This window comes from Rousettus aegyptiacus, unplaced genomic scaffold (genome assembly GCF_014176215.1).
Source record: "Rousettus aegyptiacus isolate mRouAeg1 unplaced genomic scaffold, mRouAeg1.p scaffold_m13_p_2, whole genome shotgun sequence".
Lineage (NCBI taxonomy): Eukaryota > Metazoa > Chordata > Mammalia > Chiroptera > Pteropodidae > Rousettus > Rousettus aegyptiacus.
This window is the reverse complement of record NW_023416295.1, coordinates 168,523,843-168,546,907: the sequence shown is the minus strand read 5'-3', so window position 1 is coordinate 168,546,907 and position 23,065 is coordinate 168,523,843. Positions and strand designations below refer to the sequence as shown.

Here is a 23,065-nt window from a genome sequence, read left to right as displayed (position 1 = left end):
GGGTCACGAATCGGCAGAGCTGGGGCTTAAATTAAGATCTTTAAGAACAGTTATGAAGAAAGGACTCAGCAGCATATGAGGCGGGGAGAGGGGGACTAGGGGAGGGGGAAGGGGAGTAGGGAATTCTAACCTGGGTGATACGTTTTTATTATTCTTTATATTCTTTACATAAATTGTAAATACTCTTCTTGTATCTACTCAATAGTAAAATATAACAACAAACCCGGAGTGACAGCAGAATTGGTGATTGAGCTGGTAAGAGCTTGACTGTAAATCAAATTGGGTATCTTTTGGGTTAAACAGAAAACACTAGAAATCAAATGGCAAAGCATTTTTGGCACATGAGGAATGTTTGATTCTTCCTGACACCAAATGAGAAAGGATACTAAAGAAAACAGCGTAGATCTGGCTTTGCTAATTATCATTAGCTTTGAAAATACTGACTCCCAAAGTTAGGATTTACTGGATTTGGAATGGCCTTTGGATTAAAAGAGAATGATGAAAGGAAAAAGCTAGAAAAACCTGATAATAGTCATTATTTTATTGGATTCCTAGTCTAATTTGGGCACTGCGCTGGGCTCCTTGCCATTATGTTTCCCTAATCCTTCCATAACCCTGCAAAGTATTTGGTGATAGTATATTCCTGTTTTATAAATGCAGAAATTGAGATTTAGAAAAATTAAATGACATGGCCAAAGTCACATAACTAGTAAGTGATTGAACTAGATGGGATTTGTCCATAGGACTGCATGGTGTCAAAGCTTGTTCTCTTTTCAATATCCTGGTGCTAATCATAGTGCCACTTGTAGACTGATATTGGTCTGCTAACTATTACCGAGTCACTACAAGATAGGTGCAGACATTGATTATGAGCACTTAGACACTTTTACAGTGATTTGATAATTTTATGAATGTTGAATCTAATAATAAAAAGTTTGTATTTATATGTCTTTTTTAAAATTTCATTTTTTCCAGTAATTCATTTTATTGCATTTTACAGAAATATCACTCAGAGATGGACTGGAAATTTAAAAAGGAAAGGGTTGAGAAGCCCTGCACTGTACTGTGCTGCCTCTGCTGTGGAGCCACACGCCAGTGTGCAGTGGTCCCTGAGTTCTGAATGACAGGGGAGACAGGGTCCGAGAAAGGGGACAAGGCAGTGGGAGGGAAGGGTGAGGAGCTAGGGAAGACTCTTGGGAGAAGTCTCCAAAGTACCCTCAAGTGGTAACAGTAAGGGTGAATCCTAGTTCTCTCCTAGTTCGAGGGGCATACCCTGCCTTCTTTGTCACGTGTAGTGTCTGGATTGTGGTGGCCTTTCTGCAGTAGTGGTCCCCAACCCTTTTGACACTGGTGATGGGTGCTCCTACAAGAATCGAATGCCTGATGATCTGAGGTAGAGCTGGGCGGTGATGCTGGCGCTGGGGAGTGGCCGCAGATACAGATGCAGCTCCGCTCACCTGCTCGCCACTCACCTCCTGCTGTGTGGCCTGGTTCATAACAGGCCACGACTGGTACTGGTCCCCGGGGTTGGGGACCCCTGCTGGAGCGTCCTAACCTGCTTTGTATTAGACTGCGCAATGCTGGTGTTATGGAGGAGAACAAATACAGGAAAAAGAATTTATGGAAATAAAGTTAACCGAATGGAATTCCGAAAGTCTAAAAACACTTTTTTTCTTCTCACAACTCCACACACATGAACATTTACCTTGATGTGTTTTCCCTTTAAGGAAAGGCAGCGATTCTTTGGCAGGGCGGGCAGTTTTGGTTGGCCCTTGCTCCTGCTGTTTGCCACGAAGACTCCTGACCAGGCCAGTTTTGTTCAGAGCTGGTTTGGGAGTCAGCCGAGCTGCCAAGTTGAGCGTCCCCAGTCTGAAATGTGTTCGTATTTAGGGAGGGGGCCAGACCCCTCGGGTGCACCTCCTACAGTTCAGCTGGAAGTGTGACCTTGCAGATTCTGGAACCCCATGTCATAGAGTCTTACTTGTCTCTGAGTGCATTTGAAGTCTTGCCAGTTTAGGAAGGTGGCGAGTTTAACTCCTCCCTGAAGGGAAGATGTTTTTAGGGAGCTTACCCAGAATGGGATACCCCTGGCAGTGGCCCAGGAAAAGGAGTCCACTCAGCCCTCATGTTACCTAGGATATAGTAGATTAAGGAAAGAGGTCTTAGTTTTATAGGACCATTTTTGTCTCTACTACTAAATGTGAAAAGCAAAACAGGCTCTCTGAGAACTGGGCCTGTTTGACCATTTTACTTGGGAGGGAAACATCGACCACAGACCCGAGGTCCTGGCAGGTGTTCGTGGTTTGCCCCAAACCTTCCTTGTGATCTCTGGTAGTTCCTGCCGGTCCGGTTGTGGCTGAGAACAGGGCTGCACACACACTAAGGACAGTTCTAATCCATTTCTCATCGCAAACCTTCTACTTGCCAGACTGGTTCTGAATCCCTAGAATGCAGCCTGGGGTCAGGGATGGGTTTCCATTGCTGTAGGTGATTGCCGTAGACATAACTGTTGAGACAGTTTTCAGTTCAGTGTTCCTGCACAGTTGGCGACTGTGGGTTGGGGGATGGTGTGCGTATGTCTCCCTCTGTGGACATAAACTGCTTATTTAACATTTATTGAACCCTGTTATTAGTTTAGAGAGTTTATAATGCCAGCCTTTACATTCATGGTGAAACATTATTTTCAGAATTATTAGAACCCTAACAGTTTAACAAAAGGAAGAAGATAAGAGAAAGCTCTAAAAAGGTGTAGGCCCCGGAGGAATGCTCCGGGAGGCCACGGCAGTCAGGGGACTCTCACAATACTTTATAATTACCTCAGTGTTACCAAGTCTTGGACTGAAATTATGTTTGAAGATCTCTGTCTCTCCCGTACGTTATAAACTGCCTGAAGATAGGGCAGGTTCTGATTCTTTTTTTTGTATTCCCCAGAGAATCTAGCCTTCTTAGTAGAGTCAACAAATGTTTGCTGAGCTCAATTAAATAAATAAAAAGCTTTTAAACCAAGCACGAAGGACAGTTATATCTCAGTAGTTTATTTGCGAATTTAATTTTCTGAGTCTTTGTGCTCTACTTCTCTGGTCAAGTTGCTGGGCCCAGATGTCTAGCCTGGTGCTTGTCCTTAAATGTCTTGCCCCCTACTATGGTGATGATATCACTAAGCAATTTGAAGACAGGAGAGTGGTGGTAGCTGGCAGGCTCTGCTCATTCTCCCCCACCATGTACCTAACTCCTTTCTGTATGGTCTTTGGGGGCAATGAAAAATTGCCTTAAAGTGGTGACTCCTAGGTGAAGCTGGAGGCTAGTTAAATATGTACTCTTAGGTTTCGTTGGGTGTGTGGAAGTTGAGGTCGTGGTGCTGGAAATAATCTTAGAGGAGTCGCCTCATCCCACATTTTACCTGTGAAAAAACAGACCCAGAAAGATGACATAGTTTTTTCCAAGCCACAAGGCTAATTAATGGCCAACAAGACTGTTCTCTAGGTTTCCTGAGTCTTAGTTTTCGGCATTTACCACACTACCAGAGAAGTCCTGTTTTTTATAGAAAGCATCAGTAGAAATTGATTTCCTGTGGAAAGAATATTGGCAATTTAACCGAGGAATGTGAGCGGACAAAGATTTTTTCTTTTGAATGCCAGAGAACTTTCCCGAAATATCTTTTTCTACTTTTTATGTGATTTAGAACAGGGGTCCCCACCCCCTGGGCCAGAAGACAGAACAAAATGAAAAAAGTTTCATAAACGATATGCTTTCTTTAAATGCTTGAAGAACAAAGTAGGCCACTTTGAATTTCTAAAAGTAAAATTTAAAACATCCCCAAATTATGTAAAAAGGATTTTATTGCATGAATACTGTAATTTTTTAGGGGTTCCTGGGGGCTGGGGAGGATGCTAGCTCTCTGAACGCTTCATGTTCTTATGTGACTCTTCTGTTTGTGGTGACCTCAGAACATGAGATGGAATAATGTGTTCTGAAGGGTGATTTGGGGGAAGGGATGAGAAGGTTGCAGGCGGGGAAAGCTCCACCTAGTGCTTTTAGAGAGGCTCCTCCCCCCCCTCCCCTCCCCTTTTAAAGGAAAGGCTAGGAGCCTGGTCCTAACTGATTCCAGATGGGCCGGCTGCAGTACAAAGGTTTTCAGTGTGTTTGGGACGGCTGACCGAGAGGGCCCCCTGAGCACTTCCTGTGCAGCTCTGCGATTGTGCTCACCTAATCAGAAACAGCCCTTCCCACTGGTGCGCAGGAGCAGCCACTGCGCTTCTTCTCAGTTGGCCTGTTCTCTGATTGCCCTTTCCTCCTGCCCGCTTCACCTCCCCGTTCCTCTCCTTTCCTCTCTTATCTCTCTGTTTGTTTCTAGGGAACATTAAAAAATAAATGTAAATGTGAATATCTATCTATCTATCTATCTATCTATCTATCTATCTATCTATCTATCTATTTCCCTTCCCTATTCCTTGTGGGGGCCGGAGCAGGGAGGAGGGGCAGGGGGAGAAGGAAGAGTGGGCGGGAAAGAAGGGGAGGGAAAGGGAAGAGGGAGGAATGGTCAAATTAAATGCAGATGTGAAAGGCCTTTTTTTTGGTACCTGGCAGATGTTTGCGAGAGTTGGGTTTGGGGAGCATGAGAATGTGAAGCCCACTTGCAAAACCGAGAACCACTTTTTATTTTTTAATTTTTTCACCTGGCACCCTTTCCAAAGGGTTCAGAATGTTGCACAAGGATGGTTTACGTTATAAAGCGAGTCTCGCTGGCCCTTTCTGGCTGTGTGCCAAAGGGCGAATTTGAGAGTGAGTTTAAACCCAGTAGAGGTAGAAAGGTGTTTTGCACGCAGATCCCATGTAGCACTGGTGCCAAGGCAGCAGACCTTCTGCGCTTTGATGTGGGCTTGAATTTGGCCAGTGTCTCAACTACTGCATGATGCCGTAGGTGCTCTGCACAGGTTGTAAGAGGATTTTGTGGCGATGCTCAGCTGCAGGGACTATGACTCATTCTTAAGGGCCTTCCAGACTCCACTAGGGATGTATTTAATGTATAAACTTGATTTTCTGTTTTGGTTCACATGCCTGTTAGACCGAAGGTATGCTTGCTATTCAAATATGTCTTCTTGAGCTAGCTGATGATTGTATAAACTCTCTGGTCCCCGGGGTTCATCAGGTCTTTGCAGTTTCATTCTGATCCATTTTTGAATTCATGTTGTTGCATAAATGTGACTTTATTATAATGCACTATGTAAAAATATACTATATAGTCAAGAAGTTTTCAGCAACGTTGGTTTGCTTTCTTGACAGGTCTACTTTTAGTGTCCCTTTTATCCTCTTGTAAGTATGATCATGGTTTTTCCTGGGCTCAGTGTGAAATATGTTGTCTGATGGAAAACTTCTGAGCTGTTTTTAGGTAACAAGGTTGTCTGGAAGATATAGTTTGGAAATGGAAATATTTCAATTTCTGGGATATTTTGATGTTAGTGGGAATAATGGGTCAGAGTATTTGAAATTGGGATTTCTTAAGATAGATCACATGGTCACCCTTCTTGTGAGTGTTGGCAGTATAGCATTGAAGCTAATGCAGAGTTACTTGATATTTTTAATCATCAGCTGCTTGTGATAACATCCTCAATTTACTAGTAGGATTGTCTTTCTCACCTTTATTTTTTTAAAATCCCCCTCTAGGTGTGAAGAAGAGAAGGCAGCTACAGTGTATGTTGTTTGCTTGCTTGCTTGTTTTTTTGAGTGGCTGCTATTTGCCAAGTGTCGGACTCATATTATCTCACTTAACATGATTTACAGATGGGACCTGCACTTGTACACTGTCACACAGATGGTAAGTGTTGGAGAGACAGGTTCAACCAATTATGTTCTGGATCCAAATGTGATATATGGCCTTCCACACTCTGAGTTATAAGTCTGAAATTCTTCTCGGGAAGAAATTTTTTTCTAAGGGGAATGTAGTGTAGTGACTAAAAATTGTTTAAAGATTATTTAGAACTTATTTTTATTATCATTCTCTTCCCTTTTTAGGCATACTGATTTCATGCCTCTGGCATATAAAAAGATACTGAGGAAGGAGGTGAACCATTTCGTTACTGTTTATAGGGAGATTTTGAGGCTTCAAAAGCTGCTTTTTTTTAATTGAAAAATTTTGGGAGTAATTGTATTCACATGCAGTTGTACAAAAGCTGCTTTTGAAATGGCAGGAAGACAGAGGTTCTGCTTTGGAGCAGATAGACATCTTGCCTCATCTTTTAAGGCATTGTGCAAGGAGGTTGTATGAGGGGATCTTGACACCTCATTTCATCTTAGCAGCTCCTGCTGTCTTTGGGATGCGCACCTGTCATACTGTAAGTGCCGTACCACAAGGGACACCCATTGCAGGAACCACTTCAGTTCCTGGTTCAGGCAGGCTGTGCCATGAAACCTCGCTGAATTGCTCGCGCAGAGACAGCATTCAGAATAGGGATAGATGGAGGGTGGAGACAATAGCAGACCTTGGAAGAAATGAGTTAGAATTGATAGGGGTGAATCAAGCAGCATCTTGGGCTGTGATCACACCGAAGATTCCTTTCATTGTTTTCCCATTAACTTAGATGTCATCTTCCTAAAGAGGTCTTTTTTAACTTTTAACCCCCATTTTCTTTAATATTTATTGTTTATAACTAATATTTGCTTATTTACTTGGTGTGTAACATCTCTAGTCAAATTGGAGAATTTGCATTACGGCAGGGACTATGTCTCTTTTTCACACTGTATACATGATGCCTAGACCATGGGACCATAGTAGGTGTATATATCATAGAAATTTGTCAAATGAATGAATGAGTACCATGGGAACTTGTAGTTCCTGTTGAAGAGCTTAATTCTTAGCTGGTCATGCCTTTGCCTGTTATTTTGGATCAGAGTACTGACTTTGAAATTTTCCTGGTATAAGAGTTTTAATTCTATAGGCTTTTCTTTTTGTAAACAAGGTAATCAACTACCCTAGTTTAAGGTCATCCCTTAAGTTCTGCTAATGGATTCTTGCTTTTTTTCAGAAAATGTGCTTAAGGCCTAGAAGCCCAGACTATGAAGCATCTGGTCCACCTTGACCTCTAAAATTAGCAGACTTGTTCTTTTCCCTTCTACATGTTTGGAAGAGCAGCGCAATTCTATTTTGAGGCTCGTTACAAAATAGGAGAATAAAGAAAACTCAGTGACTGTTTGGTTTAAAAAATCTCTGCTTATATAAGTTGGTTTAATAACTATTCTTTCCTTTAACCCCTTTCAACTTCTCATTCCAGAATTGACCCTCCCTAAGTTATCTTTTATAAGGAGGTCATGTGTATATTTGATCCCTAACTCATTGAGATCTATTTTCTTTCTTTTTTTTCCGACCAGGAGAAAAATATGGGCCAGAAAATTGGAAAACATTTAGGAAAAAATGTAAGGTTGTATGGGTGTGCGAGAGTGTTATGTAAATACATATATATTTTTTCTCCTTTAGGGCCCCCCCACCCCAGTTATCTAGCTAAAATGAGATTTATTTATTTATTTTTAAATTCTGGGAAATATTGTGTAGTTTCTAGCTTTAGCTATTTCTTTTAGGTAGTTGGGCTATAATTCTGAATGTGTAGCTGTTACCTTATTAAGATCTTTGGTGTACTCTTATGAAAATTGGTAAATGATCTTGGTTTTAGGTGTGTGTATTGAAGAAGTGATACCAGTAATAAAGTAGTGCCTTTGTCTTGCTGTTCCTTACTGAAGCAGAAATTTGGAGAGCCGAGGATAGTGGAAGGTTATTTGTGATTTTTGAGTTCTGATGTCACAATCCTTGGTCAGTTTTACTTAAACCCTAGACTCAACTAATATTTGAATGTCATGCTATCAGGTAGGGTTACTGTTCACTTAGGTCAGCAATCCCTCTTACATATCCCCTTTGTCTGTTGTAGCACCTAACAGTCTTGGGCACATAAGACGCACTTGATGAATTTAGTGTGATCTTGCTCAATTCACAGATTGTTTGAGTTGGTCGATCTATTTATTCAGTGGAAGAATGCACCTGTGCATTCTGTATACACATAAATGATGTACCTGGGAATTTTTAAAAAATGCATTTTAGATATTACTTTATTAAAGTTTCTAGAAGAAAACATGAGAATATCTTCATGATAGTTTTTAATTGAACCAGGACATAAATACTAACTATGTAAAGGAAAAAAATGATAGATTGACTACATTAAAATTAGGAATATCTGTTCATTAAAAGACACACTAAGAAAGTAAAAAGGCAGACCTCAGAGGATCAGAAAATATTTGTGATACAGGTATCTGGCTGGTATCCAGAATGTATAAATAACTCCTACAAATCAATATATAGAAGAGATCCTATAAATCAGTCTTTGAATAACCCATAGAAAAAAATGAACAAAAAGATTTAAATAGGTACTTCACAAAAGATAATATCCAAGTGCCCCAAAAGTGGCCCTCATCATTAATCATCAGGTTAATGCGAACAACCACAGTCTAATACTACTGTACTCACTGCAGAATGACTAAAATTAAAAGGCAGACCAAGTGTTGGCAAGGTCGTTCAGCATCAGGATCCCTCATGCACTTCTAGTGGGAATGTAAACTGGTACGGCTTTGGAAAACTAGTCGTTGACAGTATCTCCCAAAGCTGAACATCAGTGTACTAGCAGTTCTACTCCTGGGTGTAACCAGCAGAAATGTGCACATTTATGCACCAAAAGACATGTACAGGAATATATGTAGCAGCTTTTTAGTAATAGCCCCAAGCTGGAAATAACACAAAATGCCTTTCAACATTACTGAAATGTTTTTTTAATAAGTTGATATGTTTATAAAATTGAATACAGTAATGACAATGAATGAACTATTGCTATACTCAACAAATGAAACGGACCAGTTTCACAAATAAAATGTAGAGTGAACAAAGGAAGCACAAAAGAGTACATAATGTGTGACTCCATTTATGTAAAATTCAAAACAGGCAGACTGAATCTGTGGTGTTGAAGTCAGTGTCACCGCCTGGTAGGAGTGATCTTGCAAAGGCGTGAGATGGGCTTCTGGAGTGCTGGTAGTATTCTTCCTTACCTAGGTGCTGGTTACATGGGTGGGTCACTTTGTGGAAATTTATTGAGTTATATACTTAGGATTTTTGCCCATTTCTGCATACGTAGTCAATTAAAAAGCTTACTTAAAAATTTGATTCTACTTTTATCCTATGACTGCAACAGCTAATGGTGAGCTTTCCCCCTCTTATCTGTGCTAATCTTTTGCCTGTCAAAGGTGGTAGGATGTGGGCATGCGTAGACTTTATGTGTTTATATGTTAGAGTTGTTGTGTGGGCATGAAGACGCTTCTTATCACTAATCTTTCAAACAGCCATAGGAAAGGAAAACTGAGGAATACACTCCACTGATCACTTTTTAAACCAATTCTCTGAGTAGGATAGGAAACTGACTCTGCCTCACAGGGCAGCAAATTTGGATTTTCTACAACAGAAGAACCTCTTAATTAAGGATTCTCAGCCTCTAACGGCTTTATTTTCAGAAGAGTGCGCCTCATTTTGACCTTTATTCTTTTTTTAAAAATTGAGATATAATTGACATAAAACATTATGTTAGTTTCAGTGCTGCTACATAATGATTCCATAGATATTTATATACATCTGTATATTTATAGTGAAGTTATTACCATAGCATGTCTAGTTAATATCTACCACCTCACATAGTAACAGATGTTTTTTCTTGAGAACCTTTAAGATCTACTTTTTTAGCAACTTTCCAATTTATAGTACAGTATTTTTAACTGTAGTCACCATGCTGTGCATTACATCCCTGTCTCATGTTTATTTATAATTGGAAGTTTGTACTTTTGACCCTCTTCATCCATTCCTTCCACCTCCCACTTCTGGCACCCACCAATCTGTTCTCTATGCATTTTTTTTTTTTTTTTTTTAACGATTCTGCATATAAGTGAATTCATGGTGTTTGTCTTTCTCTGACTTAGGGTCCATCCATATTGTTGCAAATGTCAGGATTTCCTTTTTAAAGGCTGAATAATATTCCATTATGTGTGTGTGTATATATATATGTGTACACACACACACACACACCACATTTTCTTTATCCATTCATCCTTGATGGACACTTAGGTTGTTTCCACATCTTAGATGGTATAAATATTGCTGCAGTGAGTATGAGGGTGCAGATACTTTTTCAAATAGTGTTTTTGTTTTTTTTTTTCTGGGTAAATACCCAGAAGTGGAATTGCTGGATCATATGGTAGTTCTATTTTTAGTTTTTTGACACACCTGCATACTGTTTTCCATAGTGGCTACAACAATTTACATTTCCAACACTAGTGTACTAGGATCCCTTTTTCTCCATATCCTTGCCAACACGTGTTTTTCTTATCTTTTTGATTATAGCCCTTCTGACAGCTGTAAGGTGACACCTCACTGAGGTTTCGATTTTCATTTCCCTGATGATTAGTGATGTGTTGAGGACCTTTTCATGTACTTGTTGGCCAACTGTGTGTCTTCTTCAGGAAAATATCTGTTCAGATCCTCTGCTCATTTTATAATCAGATTGTTTTGCTGTTGAGTTATATGAGCTCTTTATATATTTTGGATATTAACCCATTATCAGATATTTTCAAATATTTTTACGCATTCCATAGTTGCCGTTTCATATTGATGGTTTCTTTTGCTGTGCAGAGGTTTTTTATTGATTTTTATTCTTATCCTGGACACTGTGAAGAGACAAAATCTCCACATGATATTAAGATTTTTTCCCCCTTCCTCTATGGAAATCTAACTCACAGTAAGGCGTTTTACGGAAACCTAACCTGGGTGAGGCAGGAAATCTGAAAGATGTTATACCTTCTCTTGACTAGTCATCTCTCTCGATTCTCAGCCTGGCCTTGTAAAATACCTAATGTTCTCTTAAGTTTGCCATGTTGTCTGATGACCATACCCTTGGAAATTTTCATTCTCTCTTCTATTCTCTTTTTATTCCCCCCCTCCACCACCTGCGTCAGTTACCTAAGTGAACCGGAACTCATTCTCCGTGGCACCTTCTAGAGTTAGCCATTCCCTCTTGTGTGCTTGCGCCGTACCCGCATGTACCTCTGCCGTATCACATATCACTGTGTTTGTCCTCCAGTGCTAGCCTTTTAAGACTATCAGCTGGCACATGGTAGGTGTTCAGTAAGTATTGAAAAGATGAATGATGGGCATATTTTCTGAAAGACAGTAACTATTTTCTAAAGAATAAAAACCAATTATAATATTTGACATCAGACGATACATGTTTTAAATTATTTTTGAAAGAAGCAATACTTCGCATAATTTCTCAGTAAAACCAGGGCTGTATATTTACAGCAGGGTATATATTGTGGCAGTAGGAGAGATTGATGCTAACTGGTTCATGTTGGTATCAGACACGTGACCTTGGCCTCTTTAGCATTGTCCTCTAATCAGCTGATTTAATTTTAGTGGAATCTCTGGAGAAATACTTTGAAATGCTCTGGTTCTAATTGCAGAATTTAGAAATCATAAATCTAATGTATAGATCCTGACTGCATTAGGGGTTGTGGATTAAAACCAGCAGATGAGACTGTGTAGGCATTATGACACTGTGACTGGGGGCCAGTGTAGGCATTATGTCAGCGATAATTTTGTTCATTTCAAATATTATAAAATTAAATTCCAGACTATGTTATCTGAAGTTTTATCATTTCATTTCAGCATGTAATTTCTGAAGCATTTTAGTTTAAAAAGATCCAAGTAGAATCATTGCCATTTGTCCAGAAGTTTAGAATAATATGAATAGAATAATAAATTAATAAGTATTGAGTGCCTGCTTAGGGTTTAATACTATTAGTAATACGTAAAAAGTATGACTTTGACCTCGATGTCAAGCAACCTATATTTTATTGATGGCATAAGAAAACACAGATACAAAATAACTTCTAAATATTTCTTTCTAACCCTAACAGTCTATATATGGGAGGCCAAGTAGAAAAAGCACAGACTTTGGAGTCCAAGCAGATCTGGGTTCTAATCTTGGCTTTAAAAAAAAATTAAAAGTTATATAACCTTGGTCACGTTATCATCACTGGAACTCTTGTTTCTCCATTTGCAAAGTGAAGTAAGAACATACACAACTTGGCGGTTTTTTGGTTTTATTTTTGAGAAGTAATGACAACCTACACATATAAAACCACACATAATAAGTGTACCTAATGTACGTTTGAATGAAAGGAGTAGATAAATAGAGCTTTATTTGCAGCAGTCTACTCAGTCCGGGCGATTGTTAATAGATTTCATAATGATAACTAACATAAGTCAAGCTCAGTAATTGATTTGATGGGCAGTCTTGGAAGCTGTCCTTAAGTCTTCCCTTTATAGAATAAAGCGACTGACCTACTGTTCTTAAGAGTGTGAAGGTCTTTTAGCAGAGTGCGCATCAGTTAGCCGGTGGAACTATCTGACCAGTGATGAACACAGGAAAGGTTTCACACAAGGAATGGCTTGTTAGGCGTCCTCAAGAGGTAAGATAAGAAAGCACATATCTCAGAGATGGGCTAATCAGACTGAGTTCCTCCCTCCCCTTCCTCCCTCCAGAACGTGAGTTTCAGCTGTTTTTTAGCAAGTACTGCATCCTTTGCTGTTTTCTGCAGCAGTTGTGATGTTTATTCTGGATGCCTGTGTGTTAACTAGTGGGAGATTTTGACTTTGCTAAATGTTCCAAATTGTTTAAATTCTGTTTGGAGTAAATGACTTTCTTATTATACGAAATCATTTTCCTTTCATGTCTATTTTTTTCACTGGGGAGTTGGTGCCCTGGAGCTGAGTCTTTGCCCTGCAAACTGAAAATACAGTTTTCCCGGGTGTGTCTTATTTTAATCTACTCCCTTTCAGACTACAAGGCTCTGACCTCCTTGGAGCCTTTCCTACTTGGTTACAATTGATGCTTTGTCTTTTAAAGTCATATAGGACATGGCACTCAGTTGATTCAGTGTTCAGCTATTCCATATGGCTCTGAGAAGAAATTCCTCTCCTAGAATGGGAGTGGGCAGCTGAACTGGAAATTGGAGGCCTGGTCCATTTTCAGTCATCATTTACGGAGAGTGAGTAGCAACTTCTAAATTAGAGTCAGGACTAAGCAAAGGAAGAACAGGGCCAGCTCCAAAATTGGGTACTAGTCAAAAACTGGCTAGTGTATGAGGTTAGTATAGCTGAGTTTTACTAGAAGTAGACATTTAAGGAATTGTCTGTGGTTCAAGACATTTTGCATATTTTATGGTGTAGCTGTGTTATGAAAGGATAATTTTCTAGAAAGTTCATGTTCTTTCTTCATGGTTTATTAATTTCTGTTAATATTCACAGGAATTTCACTACTAATGATGTCAGCTTACTCTCTATTTATTCAGTCCCTTTGGCCCAGGGACTTAAACTACTTTACATTAATTTAGTCAGTAATTCTTACACCATCCCTGTGTGGGAGCTGCTTTTCAGATGAACGATGTAAGAACTTGCTCCAATTTACATAGCAGGTCAGTTCCTGGGATGGAAAACTAGACTAGACCCAGGATTTGTGGTTCCAGGCTTAGCATGTTTGGTCACTGAAGTATGCAGTCTTTCTATCTCACTTCCTCCCCTTTTCCTCTCTCCCCCACCCCCTTTGGTAGAAGAAATGTCAAGCACATAGCAAGAGAATCCGGTCTTTTAAGAAGTTAGAGACTGTTGTGCCTTTAGGCATAGAGCTCTGGATTCTTGGCTTGGGATGGAAGGAAGCAGCAGAAGACCGATGCTCGCAGCACGTGAAATGATTTTTGACCGGTGCACACTTTAATTTTTGTTCTCTTTTTTTCTCTTTTGTTGGGAGGAGAGGTGGGTGTGAGAATTTTTGTGTGTGCCAGCCTTTATGGGGGGCAGTCCAGCTGTTTTAATTCTCAGCAGATATTGCCACTTGCTTTTGGGTTGGGGGCCAGAGAGGAAGGGGTGAAGCACTCACTTGGGGTGAGATTAAGAGGAGGGCGGAATGTAGGAAGGAGGACATTTCTCTGCGTTTTTTTAGTCATAGGACTCTGAATCCCAAGTAGCTAAATTTAGCTCAGGTTCCTGTTCAAGGCATCATTTTTTTTAGGAGCCGGTGGTGGGGGGAAAACGGAAAACCTTTTTGTGTATCCTGCTCTATGAAGCCAATAGGGAAGCAGGAGGAGGTGAGGTTGCCATGGAGATGGTAGCTGTGTGCAAGGGGAGAGCAGCAGGGTTTAGAATTCCAGGAAGGAAGAGAGAGTGATGTCATCAGATTCCATGGACCAGCCCAGGAACCCCTGTGAGGTTGGTGGGGAGTTGGGTGTGCGTGGGGGGCGGTGGAGTGGGAGTTTGTGCAGGGGAATTTGTGGCTTCAGTAAGGTGTGGGGAGTCCAGTTCAAGCAGAGAGGTTGGTTCTGTGGAATTGTGCTGATCTGCATTAATGTCTGCTTTTTAAAAATATGTAAATCACTCTGAATTTGCAGAATGTTTTCTTTTTTGAAAAAGGATGTATTCATTTAACAAAGGAGCTAATATAGATGTAGAATATAATATCTTTTTATAGTTATACTCCCCGTAGTATTTGTGTGTGCCTTTATCTCTTGTATGTGAGAGTATTTGTGACACATTTTGGATATATAGTTGCCTTTGTGTGATGCCTTTTATGGTCCTGCATGCAGTTAAATGCTTCATTAATGCCTGATTATCATATTTATTTTTCTATGGATGTGTATAAATAAAACACTTTTTATTAGAAAAATCTGAAAGAAAATCAGAGCAATTGCTTTTGCGGCAGAAGGGAAAGCTGCATGCTCTGGACGGTCGTTCTGAACGTGTGCGTGCATGTTCGTGCTGAGCGTGAAGGGCAAGTGTCGTTCCTTTAGAATGACCGAGAGGCTAAATTTCTTTTTAAAAGGTTATAACAGAATCCGAGTTCTGCCCATCAAAACAGCCACTTTGGCTCTGATGACAACAGCTGTTGTGCAACACCTAAAGACTTCTCACTTGGAATCAGCTTTAGCAATGAGTGATAAGGAAACATTTTCAATACCTAACATTGAAATTTTTGTTTAAAAAATACCTAGATTGACCCAATACTAGGTTTTTTTTTTTTTTTTTTTGAATTGGCTTTTCTTGAATTGGGGTTGTCAGAAGTCAAATCTGTGCTCAAATGAGCTATTATCCAAGTGAAGATATTTAAAGTCATAGGTTTAGGTGCCGAAGTCATTTTCCTTTTTGCATCAAGAGCTCCTAGATTATTTAGTTTAGCAGTGGCAGTGTTTTTGAACGATGGCAGCATCCCAGGGTGACATCTTCCGAGGTGACCCATTTGGAAGTATTCGTTCAAGTGTGTCTATTAAAGTCAGTGACATTGGGTAAAGTGGGAAGCAGCGCTGTGCGGTGCGTCTGAGAGCAGGCAGACTCTTTGGAATCAGATTGGCTCAGGTCTGAACCTCTGTTCTGCTGCTCCCTGACTGACCTTGGGCAAGTAACCGTCCCTTGGAGTGTGGGTTTCCTCATGTATAAAATAGGAATGATAGTGCTGTGAGTACCAACCGTATAGCGTGGTGGCAAGGGATGAGTAAGCTAAAATGGAAAGCACTTAGACATTTGGTATGTTCTCAATCAGTGCTTGCTGCTTGCTTTGGTTATTGTCATTAATAATTATACATTTCCTTGATATACAGAATTGCGAGGTAGATGGTCTTGCACACCACTGAGTATCCTGGAAGGAGGGGCCCAGGAATATGTAGTTTTTAAATGATTTCCAGGTGATTCTCATGATCAGCCAGGTTTGGAAACCACTGAGTGTCATCTACCTTGAGTGCGGCCCAACCACTGGAAGCTTCATCATCTCCTGGGAGCTTGTTAGAAATGCAGAATCTCAGGCGCCATGCCACTGAATCAGAATCTGCATTTTTATCAAGGTACCCTACAGTGACCCGAATGCACGTTAAAATTTAAGAAACACTGCTTTTCTTCTAGCAAGGGGAGTAATCGGGTGATAACTACAGTTAAAGATGAATTATGTCTCAATGATTCCCGCTGGTGGAAGAGAAACAGCCTGGCTAAGCCAGTGTGTGCATGAGCACGCACTTGCCTTTTCTGCTGCCTGCCCTAGAGATAATGTTTCTCTGCATTAAATCACCACGCCATGGAATGGAAAGGGTAAAGTTAAAATTGTGACTGTCTCTACTACTTACTAGCTGTTTGGCCTTGGTCCAGTCATTTCATCTCTCTCTGAGTCTCAGTCTGCAAAGTATGTCGCTTATTACAGTGCCTAAATATGTTTGTGCCTTCCCCTTTCCCTTTCCCTTCCCCTTCAACCTTTCAATGATCCATATAGTAGTTCTGTCTCCTCAGAAAAGGCTGCCAGTGGGCACCCAGTACCGTCCTGTCTGTGTAGGGTCTTTGCCTCTTGCCCTTGTCCCAGCTACATTTACACTGAGCATCTAATTGTACTGCAGAGATGTGTACATGTAATTTTCTTTGTTGCCTTTTTCTACAACGTGCCTTTTCCTTAATGGAGACTTATCTCTGAGGGCTAGAAGAGCTAGTTGAGCTGGTACGAGAATCAAGGTATGATGAGATCTGATAGAGACATCTCTGTTATGAATTAATAGTCAACCATATGTTTAAAACAAATTTGTTTTGAAAAAATTGGTATTAGGAAAAAACCCCTTAAAATCAGGTGATTTCATTTGAAGTCTTTTAGACTAGTTCTTAGCAAGAATTAGTGTGGTAATTATCAGAAGATCACTGAATTGATAAGTAATGAGCATGGTTTTGTTTTCTGACCAGGGATTTAATGCAGTAAAAGCAAGTTCAGGGGGCAGAGAGTTTAGGTCAGAGGATTGGCAGTCATAACCAGTAGGATGTGGGAAGCAAGAGCAGCAGTAGGAAGTAGAAAGGTCCATTTTCATTCAGTCATACAAATCTTAGGGGACTGAGGGATAAGACAGGACTGTGAACATTTAATAAAAAGTGTTATAGTAATAGCTTTCTTCTATACGGTAGGTATATTCCTAGGTGCTTTTTGTACATTATGCCTCATTTTACTTGACATCCCTACAAGGTACAGGCATTATCACATGTATTTTACAGATCAGAAAGGTTGCGTAACTTGCCCTAAGTCGCTCTGCTGATGAGTGCCAGAGCTGGTTTGACGTCGTGTTGAGTAAACTGTGTAAGTGATGGGACTGTTATAAAAGCTAAATTGAAATAGCTAATATACGCCAGTTAAAATAAATTTTATTTTTTTCCAAATTGACCTTTTTGGTAAGTGTTAATTTAAATTAAGATTGTGGTATTCAATGTGTTAGCCTCTCAGAGGGATTTTTTGAACATTGCAGAATTATCCTTTGGGGATGTATTTCCTTTATACTCTGAGGCTAATGAAGAGATATCTTTTTTTAAATGCCAAAGCTTGCAAAGTTCAGTGAAACACCAATTTGAGTGGAATATCATAGCACAAAACTAATTTTTGTTGTTGGTTATCAACTGGCATATTTAGTCATAAGTATTCACATAATCATGTCAATTATTCTCTTCAGATTTAAATGTGAATAATTCTCAGTGATTGCAGAAAGTGAATTTCATATGCAATTGAAGGCTTGGGTTCCATGCCCTTTTTTGTCATTTACTGCTTATGAGAACTTGGACATGTCATTTAACCTCACTAAGTCTGACCCTGAGTTTTCCTTATCAATCAGAAAGGAATAATGTTATCTATTTAGCAGGATCGTTATGAATAGGAGGATGTGTTTGACATCAACTTCTGCCTCTCACTGGCTGTGTAACCATGAGAAAGACATTTAAACCTTATGCTTCTTTGGTTTTCTTATCTGTAAGGTCTGTCTGTGTGTGTGAGTGTGCGGCAAGGGGAGGAGAATGCAGGTCATGGAGTTGGATTAGAATCAGATGACCTGTGTGGTGCCCTCACACTCTGTGATCCTGTAATTGTTGGACCCGCCTACGTTTTGTATGTAGCGAAGTGTTTTGTATAATTAGTCATTGTTTCTTATTATCATCATCATTCTTGAGTAGTGCTGTCCCATTAAGGAACAGGTACTGTACAACTCACTTTGCACGTATTTATCTCACTTAATCGTGTAGCAACCCTATGAGGTAGGTTATGTTCTCATTTAGAAGGTGAAGAATTTGAGGCTCAGGATGAAGTAATATTCCATGATCATGAAGCTAGCAAGTGTCAAGGTCCTATCTCAGGTTAGCGTGATACCATTGACTATACCTTCCCCTCTACATCTCAGGCTGCATGGAATTATCCATGACATGTCAAAACTAGGAAGTTTTTTGGGCTTAGTATGACACAGACAAACTGCTTCTTAGGCCTATTATATATGAAGAAGGAAATTCAATACAAAATTTTTTTGAGAACCCATGATAATATCTAGTATCATTGGGGGAAATAAACACAGATATATGAGAGGTAGTTTGAGAGCTTATGAACTCTTTAGAAATAGGAGGTGTAGACATTCATCATACATTCCGAAATTGGTCTGTGGTGGAATAAACTCAAGTGCTTAGTAAATGCTATAGTAGTTTTAAGAAGGGAGTAATTGCTTTGGGTTAGAGGACTGTTCTGCAAGCTTTTTTTGACCATGACCCATGATAAGAGATCCATTTTATGTGATACCCTGGTACATAGTTAAATATTTGTCTGTATATATTTGACTAAAACAAGTTTCATGAAATAATTGTTACTCTTACCAAATATGAGGTATTTGATTCTTTTTAAAGATTCTGTTGTAGTTTGTCTACTACAGTGATTCTTAGAGTGTGATGGACCCCTTGAGGTGCACCAGACCCTTTTAGGGGATCTTCAAGGTCAAAACTATTTTCATAATAACTCTAAGATGTTATTTGCCTTTTCCATTGCATTGTAGGTTGCACTGACGTTACATAGCAGTGATGGGTGAAACTGCTGACACTCTAGCATGAATCAAAGCAGTGGCAGCAAACTGTATTGTGGTCCTTAAGTTGTTCACCACCACATGCTTGCCATTAAAAAAAGGGGGAAAAGCCAGTTTTAAGAATGTTGTTGATGAAGCAGTAAAAATTATTACTATTATTAAATCTCCACGCCGATTATGACTCTTTAATATTCTGCATAACAAAATAGGTAATACACACAAAGCATTTCTGTATACTGAATATGACGGTCATCTCAAGGAAAAACACTTCTGTGATTATTTGAGTTTCCAGGTAAGCTAGCCACTTTTTTTCATGGAATACTATTTTTACTTGAAAAATAAATTGGCAGACAATGGTTATTCAGATTGGGTATTTGGCAGACATTTAAAACGAATGGAGCAAGTGTGTCATTTCAAGGAAAATAATGACAATATTTGTTCCCAATGATAAAATTTGAGCTTTCAAGCAAAATTAAAATTCTGGAAAGTGTACTTTGGACAATGGGCTTGAGAGCTCCAGTACTTAAAGATTTTTCTGATGAGATCGATGGTGATTTAGTGAATGTGATTTTTTTTTTTGGATATATAATGAAATGTGTCAAAACCTAGAAGATTTTTATAACTTAGTGAACCAGTATTTTATATATGAATGATGTTACAAAGTCATGATAGGTAAAAATCCTTTCAACATGTAAAACAGACCAATAGATTTTAATCTACAGAGTTTGAAAAATTCATTAATATGGTTTCAGATGCTGCATTGCAACTAACTTTTAAGACACTGTCACTTTTCAAGTTTTGGTACAGTATTAAGGAAGAATATCCATTGATATGCGAAGACTATTAAAATACTCTTATCTTTTCCAAATACATGTCTGTGGAAGGCCAAATTTTTTTCATTCATTTCGACCAAAATAACATCATAACAGATTGAATGCAGAAAGAAGCTGATAGTAGAATCTATCCATCTTCTATTAAGTTGAATGTGAAAGATATTTGCAAAAATGTAAGGCAATGAATCTATACTCACTAAATTTTGTTTTATAAAATGTAGCTAATTTTCATTGAATATTTTTGTTAGCATAATGGTTTGTTATTGGTATTTTAAAATGAATTAAATATTTAAGTTTCAGTTTCTATAGGCAAATATTAATATTTAAAATGCATACAAACAAAAATTTGGGGGGCTCTTTAATAATTTTTAAGGCGTAAAGGAATTTTAAGACCAAAAAGTCTGAGAACTACTGCTCTAGTTATTTTTTAAATAATGGTTGAGGCCTCTTAAATGTCATCAGTGGGTCTTGACCTGCAGTTTGAAAAAAATACTGAGCTTTAGGGATTACAGGGATTACACTGTGAAGGGAAGTAGGACTTTGCTAGATTTTATTTGAGTTGAACTTGGAGAACACCTTAATATATGAAGTAAATGGAATAAAGTTTATATCTGGAAATTAGCCATTTGGAGTCATCTTCCACACTTCATTCAAACTTTGCCTCTTGTGTATTCTTTTTGTGATTTCTTATGCCTTTCTTATACCATGTTCAGCCATGTACTGTTTTATAGTTATGTTTTATTGCATGATTCTTATATTTGTTTATATGCCTCTCTTTCTTACTAGACAATAAGTTTCTTAACAGAAGAATTAATAACTTGTCTTTCTATTCCTACCATAATACCAGGCACGTGAAAGTCCCTCAGTAAATGTTTGTTGAAGGAATAAGTAAATGGGGAGAAAAAGGGAATGACCAGGTGAGGCCAGATTTAGGGTGTTTGGAGCTTCATCATATGAGCAGTGGAGGGTCATTAGCAAGGGAGTGATATGAGTGGTGGTGTGTGAAATTAACCTGGCCCTGGTAAGAAAATTATGAACAGGTGGGTGGAAGCTGCTGGACCAGCTAAGAAACTATTATTCCCGTAATATAGGCTTGACTCAGGTGACTCAGGCTTGCATTAAGGTAATGAAAGATGTGTATCCTGAGGAATATTTACAAGAACATAAATATAATAATACTCATACCACCTAACATTTATTGTGTATTTACGATCCTGAATACTGTGTCAAGGGCTTAATGTTATCATTTAATCTTCATAGCATCCTTGAGGAAATATACTTGTTGTTCCCATGTTTTTGATGGTTAAATAAAAATAACACATGTTCATTATTGCAAAATTAGAAAATACACGTAAGCAAAAGAAAAAAAAAAGTTTATCACTCATAAACCCAAACTCAACACCAACACATATAGTCACTAAACATTTTGGGATAGGTACATCCTTCTAGACTTAAAAAAAAAAAAAAAAAACAATAAAGGTGTATATATCTGCTCTCTATGCCTGAATATGAGGAAACTCTGCATATAAGGCTTTATGTTGTTTTTCCATTGAAAGGATGGGCCAACCTAAATGTATAAACTTTTAGGGATGTTGATGAAATAGTCAAATGTCATTAAAGTATCGATTTTATTTATATATCCATATTCAAAATCATATACAAAATTTTATAATTTAGAAATATTTTCTTTAGTTTTAGAAGAACATTTATACATACTGTACTGCATCAGAACCCTTTGAATCTTCAAATGGTTTTCCAGGATATATATTGAGATACAGCAGTTTCAAGCTACAAGTACCTGTTCATTCAGGTAGTATCAGGAAGATTGGTTTTCTTCGTTTATACCATAGTGTATACTGCATTGTTTAAAATTTTTTTTTTATTGACATGAAATTCGCATAACATAAAATGAACATTTTTAAAGTGAAAAATTTTGGTGGTACATAGTACATTCACAGTAGCCACCAACCCTTTTCTAATTCCGGACATTTTCATCACCCCCCAAAGAACCCCATCCATATTGATTAAGTGATCACCCTCCATTTCCCCTTCCCTCCAGTCCCTGACAACCGCCAGTCTGCTTTCTGTCTCTGTGAATTTACTTCTTCTGAATATAAGTGGAATCATACAGTGTATGATCTTTTGTGTTTGGCTTTTTTCATTTAGCATAATGTTTTCAAGGTTTACCCATGTTGTAGCATATACCAGTACATTGTTCTTTTTTACAGCTGAATAGTATTCCTCGATACGTATATACCACAATTTGTTTATCCGTTCATTCATTGATGGACATTTGTGTTGTTTCCATCGCTGTTGTGCATAGTGCTGCTATGAACATGTGTGTACAAATATTTGTTTGAGTACCTGTTTTCAGTCCTTTTGGGAATATACCTAGGAGTGGAATTACTGGGCCATATGGTAGCTCTATATTTAACTTTCTGAGGAGCCGCCAAACTGTTTTCTGTAGCAGGTGCACCATTTTTTATTCCCACAAGCAATGTACAAGGGATTGTCAATTTATTTTTAATGAGGAACACAATAAGATGGGGAAAGTAAAGAGAAAATAATGTGTGGCCTTTGAGTTTATTAGAGCTTTGTATCTCCGATTTTGCCTGATGGACTTATTAAATATTTAGCATCACTTCGGCCTAAGAATGAAATTTAGCTCAGGGAAATGTATCTGATCTATTTTAAGTGGTGAACAGACTAAGAAATGAAGATCAGAAAAGTGAAAGAAGGGAAATTTAAATAGACTGGCAGATTCCTTGAGGGGAAAGGCCCTCTTCACCTTTGTGTTTCTGCATTTAATAACATGTTCGGCATGCCATAGGTTGTGTTGGGGGTCCCCAAGACTACCCTAGATTCATTGATTCACCAGGATTTGCAGAAATCAGCGTATAGGCAAACTCATGGCTATGATTTATAACAGTAAAAGGGTAGAAAGTAAAATCAGAAGGGGAAAACGTGCTCGGAGTGAAGAAATCAGGCTCATGCCTTCAGGAGTTCCCTTCTAGTGGAGTCACACAGGACGTGCTTACTTCCTTCAGCAGCAGGTTGTGACAATGTTGTGTACCAGGGAAGTCCATTAGAGACTTAGTGCCGAGAGTTTTCTTTTTTGGGGGTGGGTATAAAGGTGGTTCACAGAGCCACCCTCTGCCTGGCACATACCAGAATTCCAGAAGGAGAGCAGGTGTTCAGCATGAACCATATTGTTGCACAGTTTAGGCACAGCAAGCCATTCCTATCAGGTCTGGGAATAGAAC

At 38.9% G+C, this 23,065-nt stretch overlaps 1 protein-coding gene across 22 annotated transcripts in view; it reads left to right on the top strand.

Moving 5' to 3' along the window:
• RBFOX2 (RNA binding fox-1 homolog 2) overlaps positions 1-23,065 on the top strand; it is a 240,716-nt gene that overhangs the window by 43,535 nt on the left and 174,116 nt on the right. The window contains exon 1 of one of the 22 annotated variants that reach the window (XM_016161670.2): positions 14,049-14,341. The exons of the other annotated variants lie outside the window; for them this stretch is intronic. Coding sequence (XP_016017156.1) covers positions 14,300-14,341 — 42 coding nt within the window. The 5' untranslated portion in view covers positions 14,049-14,299. Of the gene's footprint in view, positions 1-14,048; positions 14,342-23,065 lie in introns of those variants that run through there. 22 annotated transcript variants of the gene reach the window in all.